The 22,832-nt window shown below is 41.8% G+C and overlaps 1 protein-coding gene across 4 annotated transcripts in view; it reads right to left on the bottom strand.

Moving 5' to 3' along the window:
- DOCK9 (dedicator of cytokinesis 9) overlaps nucleotides 1-22,832 on the bottom strand; it is a 214,996-nt gene that overhangs the window by 89,126 nt on the left and 103,038 nt on the right. For all 4 annotated transcript variants that reach the window (XM_044913528.1, XM_044913529.1, XM_044913526.1 and 1 more), the window contains 9 exons: nucleotides 15,009-15,083; nucleotides 14,023-14,163; nucleotides 13,505-13,708; nucleotides 12,762-12,884; nucleotides 9,043-9,125; nucleotides 8,340-8,462; nucleotides 701-780; nucleotides 434-621; nucleotides 205-270 (listed from right to left, as the gene is read on the bottom strand). In XM_044913528.1, the coding sequence (XP_044769463.1) occupies nucleotides 205-270; nucleotides 434-621; nucleotides 701-780; nucleotides 8,340-8,462; nucleotides 9,043-9,125; nucleotides 12,762-12,884; nucleotides 13,505-13,708; nucleotides 14,023-14,163; nucleotides 15,009-15,083 (1,083 nt within the window). The remainder of the gene's footprint in view (nucleotides 1-204; nucleotides 271-433; nucleotides 622-700; nucleotides 781-8,339; nucleotides 8,463-9,042; nucleotides 9,126-12,761; nucleotides 12,885-13,504; nucleotides 13,709-14,022; nucleotides 14,164-15,008; nucleotides 15,084-22,832) is intronic.

Below are 22,832 nucleotides of genomic sequence, written 5' to 3'. Positions count from 1 at the left end.
GTATAACAAAACAGCAACAGTCAGTGAGGAGCAAGAACTCAATTACTCCATATTCTGTAAGGTTCAGCACATGTGGTTATATATTGTGATGTCACGTATTTTTGTGTCTGTGTTGATTATAATGTGTTAAATTCCTTTAGTTGTGCAGTATCACACAGGTCCATTTTTAAAATGGAAAAATGCTAACATATATAAAAAACAAACCTTCAGAGGCTGAGAGTCTTCCTCATCTGAATCTTTGAATTCAATGCAAATAGCAATATTTCTGGCCTGCAACAATATTTAAAGAAAAAAGAAATAGCAAATGAAACAAAAAGCCAGAATATGTATTTATTTATTTTTTATTTTTTAATGTAAGTATTTATAAAAGAACATGAGAAGCCAAAACCCAAGAGAGTCTGATATCAAAACAAACCTTGATCTTTGTACTCACCTTGGCAAAAGACTTTTGACTGTCATATTTCAAGTACTTAGGATAAACATAAAGGTGATTGTTGTAGATGGTATAAGGCTGAGTGTGTTTGGGTATGCAGGGCACAAATTCCTCGACTTCAAATGTGATTGGAGTTTTACTACAGGTTTCAAATTGCTTCATGGGAATGTATGATGAATTGACATAATCTGGAAAATTAAAAACAAACAAATTGAAGTAAAAGTCAAAAAGAACTTTGTCTGATTATTACAGAGAACTTATACTTACTAGGAAAGTCGGAGGAAACATTATCAATTGTAATGTCTAGATTGCCCAAAATCACTGGGAGCTTCGCCATCTTCTCAGGCCTAGGAACAGAAGAAGAGAAAAATCACACGTTTATAAGTTAGGTTAGCTCTAAAACCTAAATTCCAGAGCAGCACTTCCCAGAGAAATATAATGTGAGCCACAAAAGTAATTTTAAACCTTCTAGAAGCCACACTTTAAAAGGTAAAAAGAAACAGGTAAAATTAGTTTTAAGAATATATTTATTTAACCCAATATATCCCGAAAGTTCTTATTTCAATATGTAATCAGTATAAAAAGTTATTCTAATTCTCTGAATCCAGATGTATTTTACACTTATAACTCATCTCAGTTCGGACTTGCTGTATTCCTCGTGTTCAGTAGTCACCTGTGGCCAGTGGCTCCCGTGTTAGACTGCACAAATCTAGGTAAGAATATCGGCAAGATGGTATAGCTAACGTTTTCGTGAACCACTCCATCCTCACCCCCACTCTTGGCTCGAGTCATGAAAATACAGAGCTAGAAGCCATCTTAGGCTCCCGTGTCTAGTGAAATGCTGGACACAAAGTAGGTATGCAGTGAAATGGCTGATTTGTATTTGGTCTAACTCAGTCCGAGAATCTCCTCTGTGACGTTCCTGACGAGAACTGCTACTACATCACCCCCTCCTAGCTGGAGGGAAACTTTCAACACAGCCATTTTGACACCCAGATTGCTCTTCCTCACTTTGCCTCTCTGGAACTTCCACTCACCAAGCACCCTGGTTACACTTCGTTGTGTAACACCTTTCAACCATCTACAAACAGCAACCACATCTTGCTGAAATCCATCATTTTCAGTGTTTTTGGACCTTCCTCCAATGCCATTTCCCCCTAGAAGAACGTCCCATTTATGTCAGGCACCCAAACTGCATACAACAGGCCCAGAAAGGTCTGACCAGGTGGGGATCAAGCAGCTATCTGGTTTTGAACAATATACACTTCTACTAATGTAGCCAAATACTATTATTTTGTGGTAGTCACACCATCGTAGTGATGTACATCTTTTTCTATATGCTCTACTACCATACCATCTCTCTCCATCCTGTATTCATAAAATTATGTTTTTTGGAACTCAGAACAGGATTTGATTTTGCCTTGAGGAAATCTCACTCTTTTACATTTGAGCCATTTCTAGTTGATCAAAGCCTCCTAAGTCCAGATTCTAACATCTAATGTATTAGATATTCCTAATAGTTTGATGTCATGAAGGCATTTCATCAGCATGTTATATTCTCAAAAAAGTCACTGATGATGACACTGCACAGAATACAGCCAAGCATAGGTTCCTTCTCAAGCCTCTAAAGGCCCATCGGCAGCCTGATAGTAGCCCATGCATCACCGGTCCTGGCGTCTGGTTACTCCAGCAGTCGAACAACTGTCCACTCATGCATACTGCACTTCTCTGACTTGTTCACAGGACATTAGAATATATACTTGTCAGAGGCTTTCCATTCCTCTGTGGTACCAGTTTAGAAACCCAATTAAAAAAAGAAAAGCAGAAATGTAGTTAGGATGACTAGTTCAACATGATATGACTTATTCCTAGAAAACAGAATGCTGCCTCATGGTTCTTCATAAGCCCCCTGGTTTAATAATGTCTTTTAAAACACTGCCAAAAAACATCAAAGCTTTTTGGCCTACAGATTCTGCATTTGGTTTTATTCCTATTTTTGAAAAGTTCCTATCCTAGCTCCTGTTACCTGTTAAGCAGCCTCACAGGTAACATGTCAGTCTATTCTGGGGTATTGTTCACCTGCATCAGGACTTCCTAACAGTCCTAAATTTTTTTTTTTTTTTTATGATTTATTTATTTTATTTTAGAGAGGAGAGAGCATGCACACAAGCAGAGGGGCAGAGAGAGATGGAGAGAGAATCTCAAGCAGACTCCCCACTGAGCACAGAGCCTGACCGTGGGGCTCAATCTCACAACACTGAGACTGCACCAAAACCAAGAGCTGAATGCTTAACAGACTGCACCACCCAGGCGCCCCAACAGTCTTAAATTCTTGTCCTTACAAGACCATGCTGAGCACATTCATCTTTGCCCACGGCCAGCTCCAACTTGCAGCGTTTCTCCTAGCGTTTCTCTCCTTTCCACCTGTCTTTTGTTTATATCTGAGTTTAAATGAGCAATTCCTTGAAATCCTGAGAGAGATCACTATCAGGAAGGCAAGTCCACAATTTTCCACATATTCTGCCTTCAGTTAAAAAGATTTCTGGCCAAAAGATGTCCAGTGACAGCCCAGCATCACCCCTACCCCTTGTCCCTGTGCCCACTGTGTGATTTGTTCAAAAACACGATATTCTTTGCTACTAGCAGGAAGACTGTGCCTTTGACAATCACTTCCTGGGAGCTGTCGCTGGTCTCCCGCATACTGCGTGCTCCCCAGATGATATACTGTCGGAGTCTCTCTCAGCTTCACACAAAGCTCTTCAGGGACATCAACCCTTAGACCCATGGGTTTCTATGCAGCTATAAATTTTCCTGACATATAGTGCCTTGCTCTGCCTCTTCATCCAAACAAGTCAACACTGCCAGCATACCACAAAATACTGCATCCCACAAATCTTAGAGACACCTATGACGTTGCCTCTGCCTCCTCGAGTCAGAAGTATTCTGTTTAGTACAAAGAATACTTCCAAATATAAGTACTCAAGAGCGCTGTATTTCACCACTTCCCAGTTACTTCTACCCATAAATGAGTAGGTACCTCCTTCACCACTTTTTCTATTATTCTGACATCATCCTCATATGAACTTTTGATAAGTGGACTTCTAAGCAACAAATTTTAATTAAACAATCTTCACTGGAACTCTTTGTATAATGTGTTATTTACTTGTGTCTAACTATACTTATTTCTCATTTGGTTTCTTCCCTCTGCTGAGAGCTTTTACTTCTGGCTGCTATTTCTATAGAGGCATTATGTCCATGAATTTCCAAGAAAGCACAGATCTGAGCTTAGTTGCATACCACACAGCACATGGGCTTTGTGGAAGCTTAGTTTTTTAAATATAGTCTTAAACTTACTTCAAAAGTTTAGGGGTTTTATTGAACTTGGCTTATCAGACATTAAAACCTCACAAACAACAAAAATTCTGCCTTTTTTTATATGCATTTGCAAAGTGATGGGAGATGTGTGTGTGTATTACACAAAGCGAATTCTCTTATGACTGGGATTAGGTTGTTGTTGTTGTTTTTTAATCTGTTAAGCATACATATTCCACGCAAAACTTAAAATACTTGAGCATGAAAACCCATCCTAAAACTTCATTAAATAAATGTATAAAGTAGACACACGTAGGGTGTCTGGAATTTGGGAACTGCTTTTGTATACATATAAACCTAGGAATGAGGCTCAAACTCTCGCTCTTAGGAAAAGGAAAGGTTTTCTCTTCCCATTGCCCATACAACTGCTCAACAATCCCCAGAGGCAGGGGGAGTATCACAAACCAGCAGTCATCCCGCCAACAGACTGGGTGTCCTCACCTCCGTGTTTCCGCAGCCCAGTCCCCCCCTTCTCTACTGTCTGTCCTGACCCATTAAAGTGATTAACTGGCAATACAGGCATGCCTGGGTCTGTTGGCAGTGAGTTTAATCTCCTAACTATATTTTTGTAAAAGGAAATAGTCCCTAAAAGCTTTGGAGTCACTTAAAAAATGTTTATGTGACTGAAAGAAATTTGAGATGTTTTTGTTTAAACGAAATCACTGAATTGATGTCTATGAGAAATTTCAATTACCATTTACCAAGTGCTTATGGTGATACAACACGCACTCGATTGAGCACCCAGACAGAACACAAACACGGTATGATTCCCGTCCTCAACAAGACATATGTAAGAACTACTTTCATACAGTGTGTGTAAACCTCCAGGGGAAGGCCAGTGTCTAGTGTACTGAGAAGGAAGGGGTCAAGATGAGTCTTCTCGGTGAGAGAAAGCACTCTGACATGCATTTTCCTTTACTCCTCACCACAGTTATAGGATTACAAGGGCCATTAGGGTTCCCCCTTAAAAAGAAGAGGAGACTCAAGCAGAGGAGCTGCACAACCTGCCCCAGGTCTCCCAACATGGATGTTACAGACTGGACTCTGAAAGAGGAGTAGGGGTCCCTCAGAGTGCCAAAGCAGAAGAGGACACGATTTAGGCAGAGGGCAAAGCGTGGTGGGGTGAAAGTACCCAATGGCTTAAGAGAAAGACAAGTAGCCCCACCCAGCTTGAGTGCAGTGTAACCAAAGGGAAACGGGGATAAGAATGTCAAACTTGGGCACAAAGAACACAGAGGTACAAATAAACACATATACGTAAGTCTCATGCACAAACCCTAATAATATTATTAACTAAACTACCCAGTATGGTAGCATTAACAAAGGTTTATATTTAGGCAGCTCTTCCTGCCCACAGTCCTGTCTCCATGCTTTAATAAAAACACCTTTTTGCACCGGAAAAAAAAAAAAAAAAAAAAAAAAGGTTTACATTTAAAAGGGAATGTCTATTTTTATACTTTACCTTCATGCTTTCAGATTTCCTGCAGAATTTAGAAAAGACACCATCATGAGCAAATCAAGCATAAAATACCAAGTGTTTCTTCTTAGATAAATATTTCTGGAAGCATGTATGTCAGCAATACCATCTACCTGACAGAACTGTTTTCTTACTAAATCTTGGAACACATCCCCTGGTAGTTACTGCGAGGGAAAGGGAGAAGTGGCTTATGCGATTTGGCAGCTGTTTTCTAGACTGGGGCAGCTTGAGAAAATTTTTCCCATCCATTACTAAATGACATTTTGAGACAATCATGTGAGCAGAAGCAATAGCTTTGCACCCAAGGTGGTGCCCAGGCCAGTGACACAGGATTATTCTCTGTAAAAAATAAATAGATAGATAGAGAGAGAGAGAGAGAGAGAGAGAGAGATAGGAAAGAAAAAGAGCAATGCTAAGGTTAGAAAGGAAAAAGGAAACCTCCAGTTCCCTAATTCCACTGTGGCAAGCACAGGGAGCGGACATGGGCATTTCTCTGGATTCTTGCTGAGAAGGAAAGACAAAGCTTCCCCTATAACAGCTGCACCTTCTGATGCTGATAGCATCACATCCCTATTTGCAGGTTTCTGTGTCTCTCACTGGCCCTTGGGAGCACGCTTCTCCCACAAGATCCTTCCTCCTGAGCACACCCATGAAGGCCCGGCGTGCAGGGAGAATGCTGCTGGGCTCTGAACCAGGGAAGGTCTGTGCTTTTTGCTGCCTGGCCATGGCCTCTTGGCTCAGATAATTTTTTCATTAACGAACCTGTAGAGTCCTATCCTTCGGCCTGCACTGAGGAACAGAACTGTGAGCTGGGGCTACCACCAAAGCACCACCACTAGCCAGGGTAGTCTCAAGCTAGTCAGTGTAGGACGTAACTTTTGATAGGGCTTCCAAACTCCATCACACATAAAGAACTCCATTATTTGTCAGAATATAAAAGTAAATGTTAAAAAAAAAAAGAAAGTCCTTGGGGCGCCTGGGTGGCTCAGTCGTTAAGCGTCTGCCTTCGGCTCAGGTCATGATCCCAGGTTCTGGGATCGAGCCCCGCATCGGGCTCCCTGCTCCGCGGGAAGCCTGCTTCTCCCTCTCTGACTCCCCCTGCTTGTGTTCCCTCTTTCGCTGTGTGTGTATCTCTCTGTCAAATAAATAAATAAAATCTTAAAAAAAAAAAATCCACGTAAAATCATGGAAAGCTATAAAGTAGAAGTGAAAAGCCATCTATACACCCATCCCTCAGAGACAACCATGACCACCATTTTGGTGTATATCCCATATGACTATTTTATGCCTATCTTTCCATCTGGTTAGCTATTTGCCTATCCATTTCTTCATTTACACTCAAAAGGCAATATATAAAATACTTCCTTCTCAAAAATGAGGTGACATAGATACACTTTCTCCTCCTGAACAAGATAGTATATACACCTTCTTAAGTGACTACATTTGGACCCACATCATGATTATTAAGAACTGTATGGCAGTCTAGTGCAAGAAAACTGTAATCTATTTAACTAAAGGTGACTGGAGTTTTCAAAAAACAAAATAAAGTAAAATGACTTTTTATTCTACAAGCAAAGGGGAAACATGAGAGTAATTACTGTATGATGACATGCTATATATGATAATACTCACTATTAGTAAGTAAACGTTTTTAAGAGATGCTAATTACGACTCTATTTGGAATTCTGAAAAATCAGGGCGAGAGAAGTAAGAACAAGGCAAAAATGAACTTTTAACAACCAGTCCTGAGTTCTAAGCAAAGTGACACTGTTACTTTGAAATGTGTTTTTTTGTTTGTTTTTTGTTTTTCCAAAATAAAAAGCTAAGACTGTAAAGCTCCTATGGTACAGAATAACGAGACGCTGGCTCTTGGCCATTCTTTTCATTTCATTATTTTTTAATACCCTCAATTCTTTCTCATTCCCAAAATTTTCCCAGAGAATGTCTAAAACCATGTCCCTAGCAAAGGAAATCAGTTTTCTAAGTTTCAAAGTGAACTCATTATGATGGAACACCAAATAGGAACACCTATCACACAGTGATAGAAGATTCTCAGCCAGGCTGCTCCGGCCACTGCTTGCCCTCTCTTCACCGCCTTGTTGTGGGCCGAATGGTGTCTCCAAACACACCTGCTAAAGTCCTAACCCCTGGTACCTACGAATGTCTCCTTATTTGGAAACAGGGTCTTTACAGATGTAATCAAGAGAAGATGAGGTCACTGGAGTTGGCCCTAATCCAGTATGACACATTCCTTTATAAGAAGGACTTGCACCAGAGACACACGGGAAGGCGGCCACGTGAAGCCAGAGGCAGTCACTGGAACAATGCTGCCACAAGCCGAGGAACACCTGGGGTCATCAGAGCTGAAAGAAGCAAGGAACGATCCTCCCCCAGAGATTTTGGAGCAAGTGCGGCCCTGCAATGTCTTGGTTTTGGACTTCTAGCCTCCAGAATTGCGAGGGAATATATTTCCATGGGTTTAAGCCACCCAGTCTGTGGCACTTTGTTTTGGCAGCTCTAGGAAACTCATACACTCATGAATATGGGTAATGCATTCGAAACAATGCTTGTAAACAGCAAGCACTATATAAGTTATCGTCCTTCCCTTCCATCACTCATTCAATTAATGGTACCTGAGTCACTCCATTGTGCCACCCACCCACTGCTCTCTGCTTCCACCCTTCACCCAATCGGGAACAGTGCATCCCCTGATGTGACCCCAATTAGTCCCCTTCTCTCACTGCCACTTGCACTGGCTTTGCTGAGTCCTTTCCCATCTCTTGCCAAAGGTCCCTCAACTGTCTCCTTCCTCCCTGTGCTCATCTCTACTCTCACCCCACCCTCCACAGCACCACCAAAAACATCATTTAAAGAATTCAAATTAACCAGGACACTCTTCAATTTTAAACCTTTTCTTCCTTCCCAAGGACATGAGGTAAAGTTCCATGCTTACCCAACAGGCCCTTTGACATTTGAATGAAGCCTACTGCCCCCCTCCCCAGCAAACACCTTCTGTTTCTCAGGTGTGCAAATAATAAGTAAGGCTTTGAGACTCACTTCCGGAAGTCTGCCAGTAACTTGAGCATGTCATCATTGGAGAGCTTATTGCTGTCTTGCCTGTAGAGAGCAGAGAATCTGGCATTTTTGTCAAGGTTTCCGGATGCATCCTTAAACAACGTCCTAAAATAGCCAAACAACATTTCTAAACTGAGTTTCCAAAAGACCAAAATAAATCCACAACTTAACTTTGGTTTCCATGTGAAGAGTAATTTATTCCATTGGCTGTAGCTAACAGAAATTTCATTATCTAAAAACATGGAAGACATTTATGAGGATGAACACAACTAACTCAATTTACATAGAAAACATTTCCAGCAAATGGCTCATGCTTAGGAAACAACATACACAGTCAGAAGCAGAGCTCACAATTAAGGATGATCTGCAGGCACCTCGCTCCCCACCCAGCCCACCCCCTCCCCACCCACCCCCCACCTCACCCCCGGGCTGCTGCCCAAGCTGAGCTCAGGACATGTGGCTGGAACCTGGGATGCCGGGCCTCGCACAGCTCTCCTCCAGCCAGCATTGTTCCTCTCTGGGACTCTACTAAGTGATTATTCAGATAGGGCGCGCTTTCTTATTTTTCAGTTTTACACATTTAAATCCTCTTTGTCTCTGGACAATAAACAGAATAGATCTATCTATCTACCTACCTATCTCCATATATCCACATCTATATCAAACATATGGAAGATGTCCTTACCTTGCTGCCCACGCAAATGGCATTCTGTACTGTCCTAATCTTTGGCATGCCTGCTTGGCATTCTTCAGCACTTTCTGAGCAACCTTGAAGACATCAGAATAAAGCCATGAGATGCTGCATCCCACTAACAGAGTTGTGGTCTAAAGAGCCATCATCCCATGGTCATTAAACAAGCTCTTATCATAGTACCAGATACATGGAAAAGCACAGGTTACTATAATGAATATGGCTGGATTTACACGAGGTACAGAGTATTCTGTTTAATGCAACTGCTAGCAGTGATTTTCAAAGAATATAGAATGAGGACTGTTTCTAAAATGTTATGTCTTTTCTAAAATGTTGTTTTTATGGGCCACAAGCACACCATCTCATAGGCTTTCATAGTTCTTTATGACTATGGCTACTTAGTAGTCCAGCTGGTTATTAACAATTGCTAATACTTGGTATTCCCACCAAAATATATCACATTACCTAAAGTTTAAATGAGAACTCTAATGATAATATTAAGCTTGCGCAGCTCCCGCTGTGCATCGGCTTGTGCAAATTCCCACAATTTGGGGGATACATATTCATTATTTAAGACATTATAGGTGCTGACTTAAGTGAGGCCAGAGTTTTTAATTGCTATATTCTCAGTTTCTAAGTGTAAATTACTGCTATTTTCACTTCTTAATGATCAATTTTCATTCGTTGTGGGTTGACTTATTAACCCTATAGTGCACAGTTAAGCAGATTCGCTTTGGCCTAAGATGCACACATGGCAGGTATATGAATCAACTCCACCCCTGCTGCTCAAGCAGATGACCATTTCCCCAAATTTGCCGGTATTGGGATAAGGCACTGCTACCAATGCAAAGTCTGATTCAGTCGGAGCGGTACGCTCGAGGGCCTTTTACAATACTTACGCACATGACAGTCAAACCAATTTTGGGAATCGTGATCTAGAGCCTGTGAATCGAGGTGGGCACTAGAGAGCTGCAGCCTCAGCATCACCGGGGACCGTGCCAGGAATGCAGAGTCTCAGGCCCCGCCGCAGACCTTCCAGGTCAGAACCTGCATTCTGTGCAGACCTCTGGTGATCTGTGTGCACCAGCTCTGAGAAGGGCTCATCGAGAAGACTCGTAAGTAGAATAGAGCGGTTTGTCTCTAAGTCAAACTGAAACCAGCTGTGTGACTCCAGGCCATTAAACCTCTCTGGGATCCACTTTCCCACCTTAAAACTGAAGGGCATGAACCACAGAACTTTTCATTATCCCTTCCAGTTGCCTAAAGTTATGATTCTACAACAACTGTGTTGTGGGAATTGCTGCCCTTGAGAGTGAATTAGAAACATGTCTTGATTGAAACATGTCAGCAGCTCATTCAGCCCCTCCCTTTCTTCTTCCAGTTGGGCATGCTCTTGTGGGGATTTGGGGTACCCAGTCATAGGGTAAAATGGCCTACCTTCCTGGAGGGGTGATATTACTCAAACGTTTTCAGATAGAAACTATTACTTTTAGGTCCTAACAATAATGACTATGTTGTGGAGTAAAATGTAATGTTTGCATAAAATTTAAAGCTAAAACACAGGCTTCAAATAAGTTTCACTGTTCCCTGCAGCAAATAGGGTCTGAGCTCACAGACTTACTGAGGGTGCAAATGGAACATAAGCTATGCAAAAGACTGAAAAACTCATTTTTGCCCTCTAGGGTATTTTTCCCCTCCCTCCCTCCCTTCTCTTTCTTCCCTCCTTCCCTCCCTCCTTTCTTTCCTTCCTTCTTTCCCTCCCCCCTCCTTTCTTTCATTCTTTTTCTTTCTTCTTCTTTTTTAATCTATTCATGGCAGACACCTACAGAGACTTTTCATAAAAGTTTCCTCCTCCAAGACAAAATTCACTCTAAATTATGTTCTAGACCATCTTGGAAAACAGTAAGAAATAATTTTGATATACATTTAGAAAATCATTCCTCAGTAATACCTCTGCCAAAACTTCTATTCTGATATAAAGCTGTTGATATAAAATCTATTCTGATATAAAATGTTAATCTCTGCCTTAATACTTTGGAGGTGTGAATGCATGGAATAATGTACCCATGGCTGAGCTTCCCATTCCATAAGTAAAGAAGGAAGAGCAGACTTGCACAGATGCTCGACAGACACTGGGAAGTGTGGAGTAGAGCATCAAGTATAGCCCAAAGTGAAATGTGATTCTGCACCAACATGAGCTGCCAAATTTCAAACCATGCATGTGGCAGGCAGAAGAACAAAGATGGTGCACTTAGGCCCTGGAAATGACTTACATACATAGTCAGGGGAGGAGAGCTTACTTGGGCCTTCACTGGTTATTAATCAAAACACCGTGGAGCTAAAAGAGCTTCTCATCCAAGGTTTTACAAACTTAATTTAAAAAATAAAATAGCTTCTCTCCAGGGACCAAACTTTACGCAGCTTTTATCAGCCAGAAAGGCATACTGTTGGGAGCAGTGAACCTGGGTAAATGGGCTTTCCCTGCTGAGGGTGATAAATGATAACGATGTCCTGTGCGTGTCAGTGATTTGCAGCATCCCCAGCAATGTCTCGTACATGATCCGTGCGGTCTCAGCACTGTTCCTGAGAGGGAGGTGGGGCAGGTGGCAATATCCTTCAACTACAGATGGGTCACCGGGGCTCAGAGAGGTAACATGACTTCTCCAAAGTAGCCAGGCTCATTAACACTGGTTAGACCAGTACCCAGGTCTCTGACTCCTACAACCTGTTCTTTAACAACTGCCCTCCATCCTGGGGACACACCTGTGGTGTATGGGCAGCCACAGACAGGAAGAGGGGAAGCTCTGAATCTGCTTGATAAATGTCCCTTAGAGCCTGGGGAGTGTCCCCTCCTGCTGCTGACCAGTCCTTGTCAATGCAGCAGGGTCATCTCTCAGATGACCACTTATAAAAAATACTGTAAAACCGGCCCAGACGGCACTCAAGAGCTCACTCTACCAGGTAGCTTGATGTGCTAGAAGGTGACAGGCAAGTGCCTTTGGTCACAATAGCTGTGGGACACTGAGCAGGTAACTAAACCTTAGTAAACCCCAGTTTTCTGAATGCCTGAAAGGAGGTCTTGGACTAGATAACCTCTAATATTCAAGTCTGTGTGTGTCGACAGCAAGGCACTCCCCAACTAATGAACATACACCAAAGTAACAAAAATACACCAAACACACATCTTATATGTCTCCCTTCCCTTTTTTTACCGGAGTCACACCACTTCTGCCACCATAACCTGCCCTGTGTGACCAAACAGGGGACCTGAAGCACTGATCTTACTGCCCAGACCACCTGAGCCAGACCATCCCCCAGTCTCCAGCCTCACATTTCAGTGTAAATGGACCCAAAGGGAATTCCAGAATCCCAGAGACACATCAACGAGCGGAATGAACTCTATTTGAATATAATATATGTACTTTTTAATGACAGAAAATCTACTGTTACGCTGGTAATTCCAGCTTTGCCAATTACTTTAGGATATTAGGATCGTCTGGATAAGTGAAGCATTTTATATACATATGGGACTACTTTTCATTGAAAACTGGACACATCAGGTTAAGTATAAGAGTAAATCTATGTAAAGTAGTGCACATCATTTAGAGTATACATAGGGCCTAACTCTGATTTCTTTAAGCATTTCTATTTTGACAGAGAGCCCTCTTTTCTAATCGCTGTTTATCGTCACAAAGCGTAAAAGTCGCCCATACCTTAGAAGAGTCTGAACTTTTCATGTATGGCTCAGCGCCGTGTGTGATGCTCCCCTGAAGCACTTTTTCAATTCTAGCCACAAGGAATATATCAGGATGAGGACACGTGACTGAAAATATTCCCTAGGGAACAAACGATTTTCTTTAGTGAGTAAAATGCACAGCCACGTTAAACAAATCCCCTGAACGTTAAACCTGCTAAAGCAGCAAAGACTGCTGAAACAGAGGCACCCAGTGCTTCATCACTAGGTCACCATCTGATCAAAGAGGCAATTTGGCGGGGCGCCTGGGTGGCTCAGTTGGTTAAGCGTCTGTCTTGGGCTCAGGTCATGATCCCAGGGTCGAGCCCCGCATCGGGCTCCCTGCTGAGAGGGGGGCCAGCTTCTCCCTCTCCCTCTGCCTGCCGCTCCCCTTGCTTGTGCTCTCCCTCTCTCTCTGTCACATAAATAAATAAAATTAAAAAAAAAAAGGCAATTTGGTTGGGGGGCGGGGGGGACTAGCAGAAAGTTTAGTGTATGTGCTGCCGAAGCGAGCACTAGCAGAAAGTTTAGAAAAAAAGAAATGAGAAGTCAAACACCATTTCTTCGTCTCTCAGCTTGCTTTTACTGCCTAATTATAGATGCTGTCAATACACTCAACAGTCTCATTCCACCCAGGTGTGCATTACAAAGTCTCATTACGCATTCACACAGGCTGAGCAAGGTCAGTCTTAGCAGTACGCCTGCCGGGCTCATGTCCCCCACCTGCTTCGGATACTGCATGGCAGCTTCATGAAGGATGTCCTGAAGGGCAGGCGAGCTCTGCCTGCCACCGTTCATCAGAGCCGGGGATGTGGTGGCCAGCATCTGCCTCACGGAGAAATGATTCAGGTCCACGTGGAAATCGGCAGAAATCTTTCGGTTGTATTTTATGTCAAACAGGGATAGCGTAACAAAGAAAGGCTCTACCTGAACAAAACAAAACCATCCAGACCATCACTATGGCTTGAACTGCTGGGGGGAAAGAACACTGCTATCAAAGAAGAAATTACTAAACCTATTTATAATTGTTGCTATAAATTACTGCTAAAGAGAAACAGTCTCCATCCCTATCCTTTGTCACAAACATCCTGTCCCTGAGGCTGAACAACTCTCCGCACCCTGACCTAGACATTGCATTTCTCTATCAGGAACTAGGATTTTCTGTCCCGACTGCACTGCAATAGGCACATCGGCAACCTCTGAATATTTTTGTAAAATATTTTTTAAAAGGGAAAAATTACATTTGTGGTGGGTCCTTCTTCATTTTCTGCAACACAGCATTGTAAATTGAAAGACAAGTCGTTGCATTTGACAAGAATTCGCTTCCCAAACTTCTCTTCAAATGGCTTCACTTCGGGTTCAGCTGATGTGAAGTCAAGCTTCTTTAAAAGAAAATGTAAATACATAAATACATTATGCTCACATTAAAAAAAAAATCCAATAATAAATATATCCTAAGGAAACTCCGTAAAATATGGAAAAGCTATATGTACTCATTTACTCACAACAGTGTTACTGTTTTATAAGTTTATATAGCTTATGTTAATGGTCAAATAAATGATGGTATGTCTACTCAACGGATTATTATACAGAGCTTAGAAATTATGGTTATGAACAACTTAAGTGTCCATCAACAAATAAACAAAATCTGGTATATCCATACTGTGGAATATTATTCAGCCATAAAAGGCAGGAAATTCTGACACACACCACAACATGGATGGACCTTGAAAACATCACATCAATAAGCCAGATACAAAGGTCACAAATGAAAAGGGGAAAAATACAGCAGAACCGTCACCCACTGTGGGCAGCTTTGGAGGTCCTTACCACTGGGTTTGGACTTTTTGGAGCACAGATGTGGACTGTATGTGCCTTGGACGAGTCAGGAAACACCATTGCCCGCTAGGCATCTGCAATGATGCTTATTATTTTCTGACAGTCATTCTATGGGGTAAATTATATATTCTTTGTAGACTTGAGGACATCTTTGGATAAATCTCTCAGTTTTCAACAATCTACACTCACAGTGGTAGTGGTGCGGTGATGAGATTATGGTTGTTTTTCATTTTTCCTTTTCCCCTGAATTTTCTATATTGTTGTTATGTTGCTTGTCAATCCAAGGTAAACAAACAAGCAAACACACAAATAAACAAAACATATAATCTGTCAAACATTTTCTTTCCCCGACTTAGTTTTAAAATGTAAACATTAAAATAGTTCGTACCTGGGCATCTGGGTCCAAGTAAAAAAGTTTAACCCTGCTTTCACTTTTCAGTTTGATTTCTGCTTCTCTGGTACTCTGATAACAAGACAAACAAAAAATAAAAATTACATTTAAAAAAACCCTCTTCTTACAGAGGTGTTCAAACATGTTTGTCCCATCCTGAGGAGCCAGCCTGCCAGACAACTCTGCTCTCATTCTGGAGAGTCAACAGCACGTCGATGAACAAGGACAGACTATCAAGTAGGTAGTACATGAGAAGACCTGATCCTAGAGGGTCAGAAACAATCAAAGAAAGCAAAAGAGAGTAATTAAGCATTACTATCAAGAAAGCCTTCATAAAGTAATGGAAGAGGGGACAGGCTATGAATGAAGGGGTGGAATTTGAATAGTAAAAAGTAGGAAAACATGAACATTGGGGGCTGAATGAAAAAGAGACACATAGAGTGGAAATGAGGCCAGATGGTAGAAAGAATTTTGGGTACACGGAAGACTGAGGTATCAGCCCAGGAAGAGAAAGGAGTATTTTTGAATTGTGGGATAGAGAAACTATGGCAGATCTTGAAGGCCTGCCATTGGTGTTTATGGCAGGCAGGAGGGGGTATTGCTGATCCACTCAATAAATATTTTTTGAGCACCTATTATGTGTCAGGCACTAGGGACACAAACATGAATGAAACATAGCACCTGTCCCCAAGGAATACTAGCGAAGACAGAACATAAACAGGCGATAAGAATGGCAAAGCAAGCATAAGGCACAGTGAGTGCTAACCTGGCCCAGGGGATGGCAGTCAGGGAACAGTTCCCAGAAGAAGGCCTACCTTGAAGTACAAGAACATCTGACAGGAAAGAAGGGAGTTCTGGGAGGAGATACTGTAGGTACAAATCTACATTCACACCTGAGCAATGGTCAAGTCGTTTATTACAATTGAATGGTTGGGCACGATGGGAAAAGTAAAGAGAAATGAATCTGGTATTTGTACATAGGGACTGAGGATTTTCTTCAGAAGCCAAAAAATCCAAATGCACTATTTTAAGCAAGGGAATAAAATAACCAGGTTCTGCATTTTAAAAGAACCCCTTGGGCAGGGCTGAGGCAGTGGGTTAAAAGGGTTAAGAACAAGAGGCCCACAGGGGCTCTTTATCACAGCTGCCTCCCCATCCCACAGCAGAGCCCATAACAAAGTCTAGTCCTCATGTGGGTAGCCATTAACTGAGATTGATAAGTCAGGAGGAAGAGGAGGTTTGTGGAGAAGGTGATAGAACATGGAGATGCCTGTGGACAGAGAGATGGCATGTGAGCCCAAGGTAGGAAGGAAGGCTGAAATTACTGATGCGGAGAACATCAGTCTAGAGGTATGAATAGAGAACCCCGAGAGTGGCTGAGATTCCCTGGGGGAAAATGTGAAGGAGTTTGCAGACAGAATTCTTAGGGCCTCAACACTGAAGGGATGGCAAGAAGGGAAGCCATGGAGGGAGAGAGACATATGGAGGCAGAGATGGGGCTGGAGAAGTGGAATTTGGGAACAATAAGAAGGTTCTAAGACATTCACAAGATGGAAGTCATTGCCAACCACATCATTTTTCATGCCCGGTGCCTCTAAATTTGTATCCTGTTCTTATTACTCTCAGTCTCCATGGTTAAGTCCACAGAGTCGGAATAGGATGTCCTCTCTCATCTGTTCTTTCCCCACAGACCGGGTCACATCTCAGCATGTGATGGGGCAGTGACAGCTACAGTGGGGGTGTCTTGTCCTCTCTGCTGGGGGCTGAACACGGTCTATTAATTACAGTGCTAGATTATGGCTAATGAGAAACTGAGCAGCTTCCTAATATACTCAGTCATGTAGCTGTTATAATAGGTTGGTTCTCAGCAATGACCCAAACTCTATCATGACTAGGTTTGAAAACCAATGGTCTATGTCTGGCAAAATGAAATGACCACCAGAATACCAACTAAGAAACTACGTTCTAGATCTAGTTCACTTGTCAACTAGCTATATGAACGTGAGCAAGCCGCTTAGCCTCCCTGGACTCCACTTTCATTTCTGGGTAAAAAACAAGATGAGGGCTAGAGTCTCTTTGCAGAGCAAAGTTTATCTTGATGTTCTCAACGGGAGCTTTAAGGCTTCTGGAGGTGAGAAGCATTCCTACATTCCTAGAAATCGTTTGATTTGAGCTGTCCTGTGTGGAATAGGACAACTTTTTAACTCTACCTTGCCTATCACCATTCCTAACTTTTCACATCAAAAGAGCCAGAACATGTCCATGTACGATATACTTAACTGAACCCAAAGAATTTGCTTTGTATACAATCCATGATGTTTCCTAACAAAAACGTCAGTACTAGGTGCTGCAAGCCACCACCAGAAGTAATGCATTCTACTTCTGATTTTCTGCTTGAGTCCTTCAACAAAGGCAGATCCTGTGATCTCAGACACTCTAGCAGAGCAATGGATTCTTAACGTAGATACAATTCCTGGCGCATTTCTCAAAGACGCTTGTTGTCTCAAGCAGACTATATCCGAGATCAGAAATGAACAGAGCATGGATGACTGCTATGAGATCCATATAATTAGAGGGCAACCAGGGATGCAGACACATTAAAAGAAAAAAAAATCAACAACTAGCCAAAATAGACTCAAAGCATCCTGATGTTGCCACTAATATCCAAGGGATAATATTCTTCACTAGAGAAACCATTTAGTGGGAAAGAAGGGACAACTTTAGGAGTAAAAATAACCTAAAAGCCTATCATCTACCTTAGATACACTGAGAGCTCTAGTAGGTCATTGATTAAAAGCAAATGCAAAGATCCTTAAAAGTTCCTCCCCATCCCCCAAGGCTTACAATGAATGCATTAAACAGAAGGGACACCTGATAAATAGTGTTCGAAGGAATTACCAAGTAAAACCTAGGCAGAAAGAAAATGTGGCTCAGGAAGGGCAGGGCTTTGCCCCAGAACCAGGGAATAACAGATACCTGGAAGCGTCACAATGATAAAAGCAAATATTTATGGACAATAGCCAACATCTCTATGCTAAATATTATCCTAAGTGCACATTTAAAACTTGTACAACCTTAGGAGGTGGGTCCTAGTATGATCCTTGTTTAAAAAAGGAGACACTGACGCACAAGGGATAAATACCGTGCTCAAGAACTCAACACATTTAAATGGAAGGCTGGGAGGGGGAGAAGCAAGATGGAGGAGGAGGAGACCTAAATTTTGTCTGGCCCCAGGAATTCAGCTAGATAGGGATCAAACCATTCTGAACACCTACGAACTCAACTGGAGATCGAAGAAAAGAATAGCAGCAACTCTGAACAGAAAAGCGACCACTTTCTGGAAGGTAGGACATGGAGAGAAGTGAATCCGAGGCGATATTCGGGAGGATAGATGGTGGGGAGGGGGCCTCCGATGGCCGCTTCTGGCAAGTGATAGAGCAGCAGAGCACAAAATTGGAACTTTTAGAAGTTGGCTCCACTGAGGGACGTCTCTCCAGTGGCTAAACGGGGGGTGGAACCCTCGCTGGCACAGTGTGGTCTCAGGACCCTCGGTGTCACAGAAAGACCGGGGGTGCCTGAGTGCAGCAGACCTCCCAGGTATTGGAGCGGGGAAGCCGCTGCAGAGATGGATCTGAGGCGTGGGCTCTCAGCTCGGGGTTGCCATAAACTGTGATCTGCAGCACAGTCGGGCCCCTGCTCCTCCAGCAGGGACCCAACAAGCGGCAGATCTGGGGAGACTCCCCTTCCTCCCCCAGGAGGAGCGGTGCGGGAGCACACCACAGGGATCTGCTGGGTGTGGAGACTCCACACGGGGTCGTGAGCCAGAGATAGAAACGCTCGGTCACAGGCTGGGTGAGCACGGAGTGCGGCCAGAGAGCGGGAGATGGGAGTGATTGACTGCTTTTCTCTGCGGGCGCACTGAGGAGCGGGGCCCTGAGTTCTTGGCTCCTCTGGGGCGGAGATCGGGAGGCGGCCATTTTCACTCTCCTCCTCTAAAGTTGTACGGAAAGCTTGCAGGGAACAAAAGCTCCTGAGAGCAAACCAGAGCAGATTACTTAGCCCAGACCGCCTCCGGCAAAGACATTTGGGAACCACGGCAACAGGCCCCTCCCCCAGAAGATCAGGAAGAACAGCCAGCCAAGACCAAGATTACCGATCAATGAGAATGACAGAAGTCCAGTGCTAGGGGAATACTGCACATAGAATTCATGGCTTTTTTCCCCAAGATTCTTTAGTCTTTCAAAGTTAATTTTTTTAATTTTCTTTTTCTATTTTTTATTTTTCTTTTTCCCTTTTTCTTTTTTTTCTTTTTCCCTTTTTCTTTTTTTTCTTTTTCCCTTTTTAAAACAACATCTTATCAAATCTTTTTTTAAATCTTTTTTAATTTTCATTTTTAGAGTCATAGTCTATCCCTTCATTATAGTTAACCTTACTTTTTGTGTATATATATATAAGTTGTGCTCTCTTTAAAATTTTGGGATACATTTTCTTCTAACAGACCAAAATACAGCCTAAATCTCTACTGTATGGCTTTGTTCTAGTCTCCTGCCTGATCACATTCTCTCTCTTTTTTTTTTTTTTAAGATTTTATTTATTTATTTGACAGAGACACAGCGAGAGAGGGAACACAATCAGGGGGAGTGGGAGAGAGAGAAGCAGGCTTCCCGCTGAGCAGGGAGCCCAATGCGGGGCTCGATCCCAGGACCCTGAGACCATGACCTGAGCCAAAGGCAGACGCTTAACGACTGAGCCACCCAGGCGCCCCTCTCTCTTTTTTTTTCTTAATTTCTCTTTCTTTTTTCAACCAACTTATCAATTCCTTTTATAAAATCTTTTATGATTTCCATCTTTACAGTCATATTCCATCCCTTCATTGTATTTATCCTTATCTTTGTACATATATAAGTTTTTCTTTTTTTAAAATTTTGGGAGGCAGCTTCTTCTAACAGACCAAAATACACCCAAAATCTAGTGTGTGGCACTGATCTATTCAACAGCCTGATCATATTTGATCATATTCTTTTTTTTTCTTTTTCTTTTTTCTTTCTTTCCCTTTCTTTTTCCCCAGTTTCAGGTCTCTTCTGATTTGTTTAGTGTATTTTTTCTGGGGTCATTGTTACCCTGTTAGCATTTTGTTCTCTCATTCATCTATTCTCGTCTGGACAAAATGACAAGATGGAAAAACTCACCTCAAAAAAAAGAACAAGAGGCAGTACCGACTGCCAGGGACCTAATCAATACAGACATTAGTTAAGATGTCAGACCTAGAGTTCAGAATGACAATTATATAGATACTAGCTGGGCTTGAAAAAAGCATGGAAGATACTAGAGAAACCCTTTCTGGAGAAATAAAAGAACTAAAATCTAACCAAGTCAAAATCAAAAAGGCTATTAATGAGGTGCAATCAAAAATGGAGGCTCTAACTGCTAGGCTTAAGGAGGCAGAAGAGAATTAGTGATATAGAAGAACAAATGATGGAGAATAAAGAAGCTGAGAAAAAGAGAGATAAACAACTACTGGATCACAAGGGCAGAATTCGAGAGATCAGTGATACCATAAGACGAAACAATATTAGAATAATTGGGATCCCAGAAGAAGAAGAAAGAGAGAGAGTGGCAGAAGGTATATTGCAGCAAATTATAGCAGAGAACTTACCTAATTTGGGGAAGGAAACAGGCATCAAAATCCAGGAGGCACAGAGAATCCCCCTCAAAATCAATAAAAATAGGTCAACACCCCGACATCTAATAGTAAAACTTACAAATCTAAGAGACAAAGAGAAAATCCTGAAAGCAGCTCGGGACAAGAGGTCTGTAACCTAAAATGGTGGAAACATTAGACTGGCAACAGACCTATCCACAGAGACCTGGCAGGCCAGAAAGGACTGGCATGATATATTCAGAGCACTAAATGAGAAAAATATGCAGCCAAGAATACTATATCCAGCTAGGCTGTCACTGAAAATAGAAGGAGAGATAAAAAGCTTCCAGGACAAATGGAAACTAAAAGAATTTGCAAACATGAAACCAGCCCTACAAGAAATATTGAAAGGGGTCCTCTAATAAAGAGAGAGCCTAAAAGTAACATAGACCAGAAAGGAACAGAGACAATATACAGTAATAGTCACCTTACAGGCAATACAATGGCACTAAATTCATATCTTTCAATAGTTACCCTGAATGTAAATGGGCTAAATGCCCCAATCAAAAGACACAGGGTATCAGATTGGATAAAAAAACAAGACCCATTGACATGCTGTCTGCAAGAGACTCATTTTAGAGGCAAAGACACCTCCAGATTGAAAGTGAGGGGGTGGAAAACCATTTACCATGCTAATGGACACCAAAAGAAAGCTGGGGTGGCAATTCTTATATCAGACAAATTAGATTTTAAACCAAAGACTATAATAAGAGAAGAGATGAGGAAGGACACTATACCATACTTAAAGGGTCTATCCAACAAGAAGATCTAACAATTGTAAATATCTATGCCCCTAACATGGGAAAAGCCAATTATATAAGCCAATTAATAACAAAAGCAAAGAAAGACATTAACAGCAATACAATAATAGTAGGGGACTTTAACACCCCCCTCACTGAAATGGACAGATCGTCTAAGCAAAAGATCAACAAGGAAATAAAGACTTTAAATGACACACTGGGCCAAATGGACTTCACAGATATATTCAGAACATTCCATCCCAAAGCAACAGAATACACATTCTTCTCTAGTGCCCATGGAACATTCTCCAGAATACATCACATCCTAGGTCACAAATCAGGTCTCAACTAGTACCAAAAGACTGGGACCATTCCCTGCATATTTTCGGACCACAATGCTTTGAAACTAGAACTCAATCACAAGAGGAAAGTCAGAAAGAACTCAAATACATGGAGGCTAAAGAGCATCCTACTAAAGAATGAACAGGTCAACCAGGAAATTAAAGAAGAATTTAAAAAATTCATGGAAACAAATGAAAATGAAAACACAACTGTTCAAAATCTTTGGAATGCAGCAAAGGCAGTCCTAAGAGGAAAGTATATAGCAATACAAGCCTTTCTCAAGAAACAAGAAAGGTCTCAAATACACAACCTAACCCTACACCTAAAGGAGCTGGAGAAAGAACAGCAAAGAGAGCCTAAACCCAGCAAGAGAAGAGAAAGAATAAAGATCAGAGCAGAAATCAACGAAATAGAAACCAAAAGAACAGTAGAACAGATCAACAAAACTAGGAGCTGGTTCTTTGAAAGAATTAATAAGATGGATAAACCCCTAGCCAGACTTATCAAAAAGAAAAGAGAAATGACCCAAATAAATAAAATCATGAATGAAAGAGGAGAGATCACAACCAACACCAAAGAAATACAATTATAGTTGCTCATAATATGTTCTTATATGCCAGCCAATTAGATAATCTGGAAGAAATGGATGCATTCCTAGAGATGTATCAACTACCAAAACTGAACCAGGAAGAAACAGAAAACCTGAACAGACCTATAACCACTAAGGAAATTGAAGCAGTCATCAAAAATCTCCCAACAAACAAGAGCCCAGGGCCAGATGGCTTTCCAGGGGAATTCTACCAAACATTTCAAGAAGAATTAATACCTATTCTTCTGAAACTGTTCCAAAAAATAGAAATGGAAGGAAAACTTCCAAATTCATTTTATGAGGCCACCATTACCTCGATCCCCAAATCAGACAAAGGCCCCATCAAAAAGAAGAATTACAGACCAATATCCCTGATGAACATGGATGCAAAAATTCTCACCAAAATACTAGCCAATAGGATCCAACAGTACATTAAAAGGATTATTCAC

The sequence above is a fragment of the Neomonachus schauinslandi genome, chromosome 3 (assembly GCF_002201575.2).
Source record: "Neomonachus schauinslandi chromosome 3, ASM220157v2, whole genome shotgun sequence".
NCBI classification, from domain to species: domain Eukaryota; kingdom Metazoa; phylum Chordata; class Mammalia; order Carnivora; family Phocidae; genus Neomonachus; species Neomonachus schauinslandi.
This window is presented reverse-complemented; position numbering and strand designations above follow the sequence as displayed.